This window comes from Chiloscyllium punctatum, chromosome 4 (genome assembly GCF_047496795.1).
Source record: "Chiloscyllium punctatum isolate Juve2018m chromosome 4, sChiPun1.3, whole genome shotgun sequence".
Classification (NCBI taxonomy): Eukaryota; Metazoa; Chordata; class Chondrichthyes; order Orectolobiformes; family Hemiscylliidae; genus Chiloscyllium; species Chiloscyllium punctatum.
Window position 1 is genome coordinate 20910099 of NC_092742.1, and position 13834 is coordinate 20923932.

Below are 13834 nucleotides of genomic sequence, written 5' to 3' on the forward strand. Positions count from 1 at the left end.
TAACAAATGTGATTGAGCATTGCATTTTATTTTTGGTTTCACTTTTTGGACCATTTTGTTCAGAGAACAAACTGGCAGCAGCTAGAGTTCTTCGAAGCTAAAGTTGAATCTAAATAGCCTGAATTGAAACTTTCTTAACTTTCTTCCACCATCAAAATAACAAAAAAAGTACAGTGGTTGAAAGATATGCAACAAATCCAGTTGTGTGAACAATTTCGTGCTGTAGCACACTCCTATACATTTAACTCTAAAAGGAATTTGATATGCTGTCAAACCACACTGTGCAGGCATACAAGACCAAACATTTAACCTTGGGTTTAATCCAGTATGTTCATTAGGAGGAGGTCATCTGTTTATTTTCTCTCTGATTTTGCACTGGATTGAAGTGAAAATTGGGCCGACAATAAAATGGATATCTGCCTCAAACCCACCTCATTCTGGCAGTGTGGATTAGATTAAAATTTGATTTTGTGCAGACTGCCACAATTTGAGACATGCAATCGCGTGAATAGCCTGGCACAAGGAAAAATCTCTGCAGGTGCCGAAATTGCAGGAATGGGTCCAAACAAAGTGACAGCAGTTCTGTATTCAGCCACCTCAGCAATTTTGCGTGAAAACATAACTAAGCCCCAAATGTAATCTTAACATGCCATCATATTACCTAATTATGTTCAGTGCCACGTCATGGACTCAATTCTATCCAAAGCTGATTGGGTATCCCCAGCCAGATTCTGTTCAAAACAGACCCTGCTCCCTTGGGATAACTCCTTCTCAAAGCTACCATTGTGCTAACTTATGACCTCACTTTAATGATGGATCAGGCAAGCTAATTCTGTTTCTGTAGGCACAAGTCGGTAAATTACACACCGATTAGCCTAACCTTGGTCTTGGGTAAGATCCTGAAATCTACTGTGAAGGATGAGATTCTGAACACTTGGAAGTGCAATGTAAAATAGGGCAAAGTCAACCTGGTTTCATCAAGGGGAGGTCATGCCTGACAAATCTGCTAGAGGTTTTGGAGGAAGTAATGAGCAGATTAAACCAAGGAGAGCCAATGGATTTTATCTACATGGATTTCAAGAAGGCCTTTGACATGGTGCCACACAGGAAGCTACTGGGTAACATAAGTGCCCATGGCGTTAAAGGCAAGGTGCTAGCATGGATTGAAGCTTGGCTGTCTGGCAGGAAGCAGAGAGCGGGGATAAAAGGGTCCTTCTCAGGATGGCAGCTGGTGACAAGTGGTGTTCCATAAGAGTTGGTATTGGGACCACAACTTTTCACTTTATACATTAACAATCTAGATGAAGGAACTGAGGGCATTCTGGCTAAGTTTGCACATGATAGAAAGATGGGTAGAGGGACAGGTAGCATTGAGGAGGCAGGGAGGTTGAGGAAAGATTTGGATAGGTTAGGAGAATGGGCAAAGAAGTGGCAGATGGAGTAAAATGTTGGAAAGTGTGAGGTCATGCATTTTGATCGGAAGAATGTAGGCATGGACTATTTTCTAACTGGGGAGAAAATTCAGAAGTCTGAAGTGTAAACTGGGAGTTCTAGTCCAGGATTCTCTCAAGGTAAACTTGCAAGTTAAGTCAGTAGTTAGGAAGACAAATGCAATGATGGTAATTATATTGAGAGGACTTGAATGTAAAAACAGGATGTACTTCTGAGGCTCAATAAGGCTCTGGTCAAACTACATTTGGAGTATTATGCACAGTTTTGAGCCCCATATCTCAGGAAGGATGTACTGGCCCTGGAGGGGGAGCAGTACATCTGCTCCAACTGCCCCTTCTTTGCCCACTCTCCTAAGCTGTCAAAATCCTTCTTCAACCTCTCTGCCTCCTCAGTGCAACCTGTCCCTCTACCTATCTTCAGAAAAAGTTCACGAGAATGGTCCCAGGAATGAAAAGCTTAAAATATGAGGAACGTTTGAGGACTCTGGGTTTATACTTGATGGAGTTTAGAAGAATGAGGAGGAATCTAGTTGAATCATACAGAACACTGAACGCTCTGGACTCAGTAGATGTTGGGAAGATGTTTCCATTGTTAGGAGAGATTAGGACCTGAGGGCATAGCCTTAGAGCAAAGGGAACACATTAGAACAGAGATAAGGAGAAACTTCTTCAGTCAGAGAGTGGTGAATCTATGGAATTCGCTGCAATGGAAGGCTGTGGAAGTCAGGTCATTGAGTGTATTTAAGACTGAGATAGATAGGTTCTTGAGTTTCAAGGGGATTAAGGATCGCAGGGAAAAGCTGGGAGAATGGGGTTGAGAAAGTAGGAGAATGGGGTTGAGAAACTTATCAGCCATGATTGAGTGGCAGAGCAGACTGGTTGAGATGAATACTGGATTAGTGGTGCTGGAAGAGCACAGCAGTTCAGGCAGCATCCAACGAGCAGCGAAATCGATGTTTCGGGCAAAAGCCCTTCATCAGGAATAAAGGCAGTGAGCCTGAAGCGTGGAGAGATGAATAGCTAATTACTGCTCCTATGTATTATGGTCTTATTTATGCCAACAGGCGACCATATTGTGCCACCCCTGGCCAGGGACTGTCCCAACATGTGCCACGTAGGTGGATTTAATAGCATCTGAAGCTGATTTGGCAATACCTGGACAGGTTTATAGGAAAATCTTTCATAACTGTCAGATGAATTTTAAATTGTATACAAAAGTTGACAAGCCAGTATTGTGAAGCATCATGCTTGTAATTTTTATGATAACAAATTTAAAACATTCCATAGATTATATGTGAGATACCCACTATGGAATCCAACATGCTGCAAAGTGTATGATCATTATAACTGGATAGCAATAGGTTATATCATGCACAGATAAATTCTAATGATTGAAATATCTAAATACAAGGTGAAAATTAATTAGTAATTACAATTGTTGATAAAGTTAATTATCATTTTCAATAATACTTACAGTTTTTATTGTCGTATCGTCTGCAAAGAAAAGAAAGTCAGTTACAGGAATTACATGTTACATAAAGAAGAATGGTCTATTAAAATAGAAGACTTACATTTTTGTGGCGCCTTTATAGCTATTGCACATTTCAAAGTGTTTTGCAGCCAATGAAACACTTCTAAAGTGGAATCACTGTTTCAGGAAATATAGCAACCATTCTGTTCACAATAAACCCCCGCAAACAGCAATGTGATACTAACAAATAAAATGTTTACTCATGTTGAATATAGTATATATTGACCAGGATGTGGGGGGAGAATTATCCTATTCCTCTTTAAACTAGTGCCATGGAACACATTATGTTCACCTGTGAGGATAGATAGCACCTTAATTTAACATCTAATACAAAAGATGACAACTTTGATGTAGCAACAAATCCTCCTTGTAAATCTTTTTTGCACCCTTTCCAGTTTAATAACATCCTTCCTATAGTAGGGTGACCAGAATTGTACACAGTCCTCCAAGTATGGCTTTACCAATGTCTTTGGCAGCTTTGACATGCTGTTCCAAATCCTATACTTAATACTCTGACTAATGAAAGTAAGCATGCCAAATGCCTTCTTCACCAGCCATCTACCTCAGGACTGCATTGAAATATTAGTATTTACAAAGGCACTCAAGATACATAAAATCTTTACAAACCAAAATTATTCTCTGAATAGAGAAATAATAGTTAAATACATTCAATGTACTCAAAATTGTGAAAGCATATTCACACTGTCTTTCATTGAATCCCTGCAGTGTGGAAACACACCATTCAGCCAAACAAGTCCATACTGACCCTCTGAAGAGCATCCCGTCCATAACCTATAACCCTGCATTTTCCATGGCTAATCCACCAAACTTACACACTCCTGGACACTGCAGGCAATTTAGCATGACCAATTCACCTAACCGGAATATCTTTGGACCATGGGAGGAAACCAGAGCACTCAGAGGAAACCCACGAAGACATGGGGAGAATGTGCAAACTCCACACAGACAGTTGGCAGAGGCTGGAATTGAACCTGGGTCCGTGGCATGGTGAGGAAGCAGTGCTAACCACTGAACCACATGGTGGTTCAGTGGTTCTTCAGAACTGAAGAAGGTACAATGGTGATATGAAATATTCTGCGTCCACCTGAAAGGAAGTTGTTCCCAAAGAAGGGTCATTGGGCCTAAAACATTGACTCTGCTATCTCTCCACAGATGCTGCCAGGCCTGCTGAGTTTCTCCAGCTAATTTGTTTTTGTACCTCATGTACATTGTGTATATTACTAGCCAACCTGATAGAAAAGTTTATTAATTCTTAAAAATATGTTTATTTTTCAGATGTCATCCCTGCTGTAATGTCAATCTTACAATATATTCAGTTGTAGTTCAAATTCATTGAAGAGGGCATTAAGCCAATGAGTGCAGACCAGGTATAAATTACTAGCTCTCTACTAACTGCATACTGCAAACTCTTTGTTACTTGCAATGTCAGCTGATTTAGTCCAGTTATAATTAGAATATCAATACAAAACAATTATGGGCACAGCTTCAATTAAAGTATAATCCAGAGCTAGGGCTCCATCTCATTCCAGAATAAAATATAAAGTTTCATTTGGGAGGAAATATTATTCTGTTACATGGAGTCATTTCATAACTCTAGATTTACACTGCATTAGCCTGGTTTGAAGTCAATGGAAAATAACATAAAACCCCACTGCAAATGTAGCTGTAACGATGGCAAAAGAAAAATGTGCCTTGAAAAGAACTTTGAAAATACTTAGTAATAAAAATGATACAAATATCCCTCTCAAATGTTTCACCACCGGGTTTACTTCTCTAAACTAAAATTATACACAATGTGGAGGTGTTGGACGGGGGTGTATAAAATTAGAAGTCGCATAGCACCAGGTTATAGTCCAACAGGTTTATTTGAGATCATGAGCCCTTCGTCAGATGAAAGCTTGTGATTTCACATAAACCTGTTGTGTGACTCCTAAAATTATACAGACCATAGAATTGTACTGAAAATATTGTACAGAAGTAGAGTATTTGAGTGAAGAATAGCTGGACACTCACCATCTTCTATCAGTGAATTCATGGAGGAGAGGCTCTAGCAATGAAATTGGCACCACATTTAAAATGCTGGGAAGCTTGTACTTACTAATGACAACCTCTCATCATGTGCAGACTGCATACTGATAATTTCCCATCCATATCTACTGGTGGTGCAGTGCTGGTATCCTCACTTCTAGAATAGGAGGCATGGGAAGTCTCACCGACTTTGAGCGGTTGATTAGGAAAATATCTTCATTTATAAAAAAGACCTATTGCATGCCTGCCTACAGGCAGAATGCAGCTACATTGGCAGCAGGAAGACCCTGGGAGATCTGAAGGTTTAACAATGCCCCCCTCCCCTCAAGGCTACAAGGACAGTGTGTGATGTCCACTCCCCTAGGGGTGGAAGGAAGTTTCTGCCCTGCCTGACCCAACTTACTAATATTTAGATTCTTCAGATCCCAAGCATCAGGTAGAAACTGAATGGCAACAACTCACAACATAAAAGTCACTCAGTGACTCCAGGTCACTGGCTGCCCATCTATACCTCCATCTTAGGCAGCAGCATCCAACACAGAGTCATAGATTCACACCACATGGAAACAGACCTTTCGGTCCACGTTGTAAATGTCAACCCAGGTTTGCTAAATTGAATTAGTCCCATTTTCCTGCATTTGGCTCATGTCCCTCTAAACCTTTGCCATCCGTGTACCTGTTCAATTGTATTTTAAATGTTATAATTGTACCTGCCTCTACCACTTTCTCTGTTACCTCGTTCAATATACACACCACCCTCTTTGTGAAATAGTTGTCCCTCAGGTCCCTTTTAAATCCTTCCCTTCTCATCTTAAACCTTTGCCCTTTACTTTTGGACTCCCCTACCTTGGGGAAAAGACCATGGCTATTGGCCCCATTCATGCCCCTCATGATTTTATAAGCCTCTAAGCTCACCCCTCAACCTCGTTTGAAAAATGTCCCAGCCTATCCTCATAACTCAAATCTTCCAGTCTGGATAATGCCCTTGTGCCACCAGCAGTGGTTAGCACTGCTACCTCACAGTGCCAGGGACCTGGGTTTGATTCCTGCCTCGGGTGACTGTGTGGAATTTGCATATTCTCCCTGTGCAGGTTGCTCTGGTTTCCTCCCATAATCCAAAGATGTGCAGGCCAGGTGAATTGGTCGTGCTAAATTGCCAAGTCAAGGGTAAATATAGGGTAAGGGAATGGGTCTGTGTGGGTTAATCTTCAGAGGGTCAGTGTGGACTTGTTGGGTCAAAGAGCCCGTTTCCATAGTATTGGGAAGCTAACCAATCTTTTCTGCACCCTAATATCCTTGCTGTAACAGGGTGACCAGAATTGTATGCAGTACTCCAAACGTGGGCTCACCAGTGTCTTATACAGTCTTAACATGCCATTTCAATTCCTGTACTCACTGGTCTGACCTATGAAGGCAAGCATACTAAATGCCTTCTTCACCACCTTTCTATGTGTGATACATCTCAGAGTACGCTCCCATGGGCAGTGACTGCATTCACCCACAGAAGATGGCATGAGACGCATATCAGCCTCAACATGATCTTATTGCAAGCATTATACCCATTACAAGATGATTCTGCACGTCAATGCTGCACTTTCAGTGCTCCAGCACCACCTGGAGTGACACGGTGACTCAGTGATTAGCACTGCTGCCTCACAATGCCAATGACCAGGGTTTGATTCCAGCCTTGGGCAACACATCTGTGTGGAGTTTGCACATTTTCTCCATGTCTGTGTGGGTTTCTTCTGGGTGCTCTGGTTTCTTCCCACAGTCCAAAGATGTGCAGGTTAGGTGAATTGGCCTTGCTAAATTAACCCATAGTGTTCAGGACGTGTGAAGGTTGGGTGCATTAGTCATGGGTAAATATAGGGTAGGGACAATGGGTCTGGGTGGGTTACTTTTCAGAGGGTCGGTGTGGACTTGTTGGGCCGAAGGACCTGTTTCCACACTGTAGGGATTCATGTTTATTGGAATGTTGTTGCGAGGACACTTTAGACAGGTTTTAGTCTGAATAGACTGGACCAGGAAATACCTCAGGGCTCCTCACTTACTCTCATAGCACATACTCACTTTGCATGCACTTGGATCCTCACAGTATCTCTGCCTTAGACAGAGCTTAAAGGCCCACAGTCCTTCTGTCTTGCCTTGGGTCTTAGCAGAGATACAAAGCCAGGCAGGCTAGTCTGGTTGTCAGTCAAGAGGGTGGCGTGTTGTATAGCAACTGTGCTACTTCAATCTCGGCATTATTAGTGAATTCAACTCACACATACAGTTTCCTATATGCCCACATGCCAGACAGAAACCTACAGCATGCGTCAGAAGCTTACACAGCAAATTGACTGTGTGTGTCTCAAAATCCAAGGGGAATAGACCTCAGTCAGCTCAAGGGAGACAGCTTTCAGTCAGGGGTCTCCTGCGCAGTATGTCAAAGATATCATCCAAGATCAATCCAGGGGCTTGAACATGATCAGTCTGTAACTTGGGTGGTCACAGTCAAAGGGCCTGCACCTCTACAGTCCTGGAAGTGGGACACGGTCAATCCTATATGTCTAGGGCAACCAGCACAGGGAGCCATGGTCAATCAGTTGGGAAGCTCCAGAGAGATCTGTCAGGGGTTTGGATACTCACCAATCAGGGCTGTCCATCCAATTAATTCAGAAGCGTGGGCTATAATCAATCCTGGCAGGCAGCTCAATGAAAGTGAAGGGGGTTGTCAGGGGCCACTGCTGAGTAGTGGTTAACTGTGGGGAATTGAAGGCAGCATGCAATATGTGAAATTGTGGGGATAGGACCGTGCATTGGGGCATATATGTTAATGTGAAAAGGGGCTGGTCATCAATGGTCACAACTACTCTGGCTTCAATGGGTGAATGGTTGAGTGTAGATTCACATCAGGCACACGTGAGGCATAGCATTCACCACTAGACACATGGAGCACCATAATGATTACAATGATACAATATGTAACCTTTCAATCTACATGCTCTCTCATACAGGTCAGCCTGTAGCTGAGCAATGGAGAATGACTAAAGGTGAAGAGTGCAGAGACTGGGTGCTATGATCCCAGTTGATATTAATGTTGACCAATTCAGCCTTCAGAGTGAAACCTGGCCTGGTAGACTCTTTGCTTTATTTGTGAACCATGGCAATTAGTTACTGAATACATGTACAAGAATCATGGTAAACAAGAAAAAGCATGCACTACATTACACCAGACAGTTGAAATACAATCATTAAGGCATCAGAAATGGATTCAAATACACACTACTTCATCTTGCCCAGCAATATTGTTACAAAGACGAACACGAGAAGTGAAGAGTTGCAATTATTTCCACACCAGACATTCTTACACGGGCCTGCATAGCTGCACTCAGATTCTTTCTAGTGAGGTTCTACACACACACACACACAAGATATTTTTTTAAACTGGTATCTCTCCCTGAAACACCTAAAACAAACTGTAAACTAAACTCACCAATTACTTTAACTTCAAAGCAAACCCGATTGCTGAAGCTCAGGTTGCAGCAGTCACTGTCTGGCACACCCACATACAAGGACTGACTGAATTCTACATGTTCCTGGCTCTCACTGTGTGTCCCTTGACCCCTGTCATTAGGCTACAACTCAAATTTTCTTATCGTGTTTTAAATCCACTGAACTGCTAACCCTATTTTTTTTTCACTGGAAGGGTTTTTAAAATACTCTTATAAAAGGCAAGGAAACAAACAAACCTGCCAACTCACAGCCACAAAACCCACAAAACAACTCTAAGAGGAAAATTAAATTAAAACTGACTCCCCTCTTCTTAACAAATAAAATGCATGAGAACTAAACTTGAGGTTGCACAGCACAGAACGTCAGAATAGCTATGGTGCAAAATGAGACCATTTGGCCCATTGGACCTGTACCAATTCTTTTATCTAATGCCGATCTCCTGCCTCTTCCCTATTTCCCTTCACACATTACAATCCAAACAACTCTCAGATCATGTCTTGAATGCCTCAACTGAATGTGCCTCTGCCACGTTTCCAGGCAGTGCATTCTAAATCCTAACCTTGATCCAGACCTGAAAAATATCCATTGACCGTTATTCTGTTTATAACCATCAGCCAATTTTATTCGTGTTTGAGTTCGATTTACTGTTGAGACATGTACCAAGATAAAATGAGAAACGTTGCTTTGTGTGCTAGACGGGCAGATTGTACCAAACAAAGTGCAGCAGGGGAGCAGAACAGAGTGAAGAATACAATGTTACAGCTGCAGACAAGATGCAGAGACAGATCAGAATGAAAGTTTGAGAGGTCTGTTCAAAAGTCTGATAACAGCAGGGAATACACTGTTCTCGAATCTGTAACAGGGAAGCAGCTATCCATGTTGTGTCCACATTGCCACTGTCCCTTTGATAATATTGTACTTAATGCCAAGGGAAACCGGCCACTTCAGGAGGAAGAGATGGCATCCCTAGAGACTGCACAGTCAGCTTCACTCGTCCACACCTTCCAACGGTGTAAATCCCAAAACGTATCAGTTTGCACACCAATTCAAGCATTCAAACTGGTGAGCACAGCATAGATGGGGCCTAGCAGCAGACGGAGCCCATCACAGGTCAGTTCACTATCAGTTTGAGGACGGCAACAGACCATGTGGATGTTGAGCCTTAGGATGGAGTCATCAGCAAATTCTGCAGTTGCATCATAAGTTGAGGGAATGTGTGGTGGAGCTTCCAGATGCTGTGTATTCTCAAACACAGATAATAGAGAATGGAGGCACCTATCCTAGCATTGTCAGATCTCGGGTGTATGGATGTTTTCTACCATCCAACTCAAAAGAACTGACTGGTGAGATAGTCAATGCAATTATTTTAATGTTTCAAAACATCCTTGATTCAAGGATGGTTCCATTAGAACATAACAAGATAAAAACTAGGAGCAATTCAGCCTCTCAGGCCTGCTCCACCATATAATATAATCGTGGCTAATCTCATCTCGGCCTTAACTCCAGTTCCTTGCCTGCCATTATTAATTAAAAATCTGTCTGTCTCTTCTCTTAATTTATTCAGTGTCCTGGTGTCCAATGTTGTCTGGGAGAGTGAATTCCACAGATTCACAACCCTTTGAGAGAAGTAATTCCTCTTCATCTCTGTTTTAAATCTGCTACCCCTTATCTTAAAATTATAACTTCTTATTCTAGATTGCTTCACAAGAGGAAACATCCTCTCTACATCTACTTTGTCAATCTTCTTTAATATCTCATATGCCTCAATTAGAGTTCTCATTCTTCTAGGTGCTAGAGAGTATCGGTCTAAATTGCTCAGTATCTCTTCATAAGGTAAAGCCCTCATCTCGAGAATCAATCTAGATAATCTGATTGGAATATACTGAATGTAACTACTTTATTCAAAAACTGATGGAGACGGAAAGTTACAGGCCAGCTGGTTGAACATCTGTCATCGGGAAAATATCAGAAGCTATTACTAAAAAGATTACAGCAGAGCACTCCGATAAATTAAAAGTAAGCAGGCACAGCTAATGCAGTTTGTGAAAGGGAAATCATGTTTGACTAATCTATTGGAGTTTTTTGAGGAGGTAACATGTAGTAGATAAAGGGGATGTGGTTGACATATTGTACTTGGATTCCCAGAAGACACTTTATAATGTGTTTTGTCAAAGGCCGTTGTGGTAGATAAAATCAGAAGTCACATGACACCAGGTTATCATAGAATCCCTAGAGTGTGGAAACAGGCCATTTGGCTCAACAAATCTACACTGAACCTCCGAAGGATAACCCATCCAGATCCATTCCCCTGACTAATGCACCTAACTTACATATCCCCGAATACTATGGGCAATTTAGCATGGCAAATTCACCTAACCTGCACATCTTTGGATTGTGGGAAGAAACCAGAGCACCTGAAGGAAACCCATGCACACACAAAGAGAATGTGCAAACTCCACACAGACAGACCTGAGGCTGGAATTGAACCCAGGTCCCTGGTGCTGTGAGGCAGCAGTGCTAACCACTGAGGCAGTGTGCCATCCGACACAGATTTATTTAAAATCACAAGCTATCAGAGCACTGTTCCTTCATCAGGTGACTTGTAAACTTTGTTCACTCCAGTCCAACACCAGTGCCTCCACATCATGGAGAATAAAAGGTCATGGTGGAGGGGGTGACACATTGGCATGGATAGAAGATTGGCTGGCTAACAGGAAACAGAGAGCAGGAATAAGTGGGTCTTCTTCAGTGAGACAACATAATGAGTGATGTGTGATAGGGATTGGTACTGGGACCTCAATAGTTTATAATTTGCAGAAGTGCAGTAAGAGATAGATGTTGTGGCCTCATAAATTGCTCAGGTAACAAAGGTAGCCAGGAAAGACTGGATCTAGAGTACTGTGCACAATATTAGTCACCTTCTTAAAAGAAGGATGTAAATACATTTGAGACAGTTCACAAAACATTTGCTTAACTATTACCTGGAATAGGGAGTCATCTTTTGAAGCAAAGTTGAACAGGCCTGGTTAATATTGGCTGGAGTTTTGAAGAGTGAAAGCTGAGTTGATTGATACATATCAGCTCTGAACAATCTGGACAGGATAGCTACGGAAAGGACATTTCCACTGATGGAAGAACCTGGAACTAAGGGGTCATCGTTTAAAAATCAAGGGTCACACCTTTAAAACAGAGATGAGTTTTTTTCCCTTGGAGGGTTGAGGGTCTTTGGAACTCCTCTTCTTGATGGAAGTAGAGTCCTTGAATAATTTTAAGACAAAGGTAGATAGATTCTTGCTTAATCAAGAAAGTGAAAGGTTATCATGAATAGGCAGGTGTGTGGATTAGTCATGATCTTATTGAATGGCAGAACAGGCTTGAGGGGCTGAATAGCCTACCTCTGCTCCTAACTTGTATGTTTGTGTGTGTTAAACCTCATTGTGCCATTTAACAAAAGACTAATGTATTAGTGCTACATCGTCTTTAATTTCTTGCTACTCTGTGTGTCTTCACTTGGCTACACAAGTGGCATAGCTGACACTTCATTGTAAGTATATTTGTGAATCCCCTTGGTTCCTTCAAAGTGCAGGTTGCAAGAGATAAGGCTGTGTCATTGCTGCAGACCTGCCGAAGTGTAATGTGTGACGGAGGCTGGGCGACGACATCAAAATAATGGAAGAGCCATTGGGGTTGCATAAAGGTAATTCTTTTTTGCTATGATTTCAACATGTAGTGTATAGTGTACTAACTTGCTATAAATACATGACTTCTGTCTCTCTGCTGTAATCACTTTCACTTCAGAATGTAGCAGCTGTTAAACACATTGCATGAAACATGATGGCAGAATAGTGCTGCTGAGATTGAGTGAATTTTCAGAGCTCCAGAAAGAGCCATCTACCAGGGGGAGGAAAGCAAAGGAAGAATTTTTAAAAAGGCTGTGTGTAACTTTGAAGTGCTAAGTGATTCAGGCTGTTAATATCCCACTCCACACTGCTGTGGAAATGAAAAAAGACAAAGGGCATAATCAGAATGTCATTTGCTTTCAGTGGTAAAACTATGAACTAGCCACAACATTAAGCAAAAAGGTTGATCAAATCTTATCGGTGCTTGGGAGAGAATATTGTATGATAGATCTCACTGAGAAGCAGAGAACACAGTTGAAAGTATTTCAACTTCATTTTTACATCTTCAGCAAGTCAATGATCTACACAATGGTGATTGTGGTTGTCCCGTGGCAGGTCTAATACCGCTCCTTTGCATCTGGAGAAGGGTTTCTCGAAACACGTCCTCACTGGGTAGCTCCTTCCTCTGGATATCCATCACTGAAGGTATGTGTGAGGGTCAGAGAAGCTTGTCACTAAGATTACTGAAGTACGTAGGTGTAATGACAGGCTCCAATAAAAGAAACATACATAAAGCAGGTTGCACCTTAGGTAAGCAAGATCTCTTTTCATTGATAAACTGATGTCTTGCATGCTTCATGCACACTGTCAATCACACCCAGCATCTGGGGGTGGCCCACAATGGGCCTAAGCCCAATGGACACCAGGGCTTGACTCTCTGGATTGATACAGTAGTGTACAGTCAGGCTCTCTTGGAAAGGGCACTGGTTACTGTCTCGATATGTTGATGAAGTGCAGACTGCAAGATCCTATACATACATCCAGTGGAGTTGAACAGTGTGGCGCTGGAAAAGCACAGCAGGTCAGGCAGCATCTGAAAAGCAGGAGAATCGATGTTACGGGCCTAAATCCTTCATCATGCTCCTTGCATGCTTCCTGACCTGTTGTGCTTTTCCAGCGCCACACTTTTCAATTCTGATCATCAGCATTTGCAATCCTCACTTTCTCCATATATCCAGTGGATTCAGAGGAGATCCAGAAATGCAGAAGATTGCTGCCATGGTGACATATCAGCTGTTCACCAACTCCAATTAGGCTCAGCTCCAAACAACAATGCAGCACACTAATCCGTGAGAGCATCTCTAGACAGACACATTCTCAGAAGCACAGCTGCTTGAACATCTGTTTGTCACTGAGACTTGGATCATAGACTCTCTGTTGAAGATAACCACTCCTTCATGAAAGAGGCTGCATTGCCCTGCTTCCTCTTTTCCAGTATCTCCATTCTGAGACAGACTCTCCTGTTCGCTCTGACATTGCTGACCACATGTTGTTTACGCCTGTATTATCCTTCTGCTGTCTTCTTTCTCTTCTCCAATGGGGACTTTGAAGCCTAAATAAGTCCTATGGCAGGTGGCCTCTCTCAGTGTAGAAGGTCTTTTATACAAATGGAACATCCCCTCATTTCC

General features: G+C 42.1%; 1 protein-coding gene across 2 annotated transcripts in view; it reads right to left on the bottom strand.

Moving 5' to 3' along the window:
- LOC140476119 (latent-transforming growth factor beta-binding protein 2-like) overlaps positions 1-13834 on the bottom strand; it is a 469839-nt gene that overhangs the window by 186970 nt on the left and 269035 nt on the right. For both annotated transcript variants that reach the window (XM_072568220.1, XM_072568221.1), the window contains exon 13: positions 2926-2945. In XM_072568220.1, coding sequence (XP_072424321.1) covers positions 2926-2945 — 20 coding nt within the window. The remainder of the gene's footprint in view (positions 1-2925; positions 2946-13834) is intronic.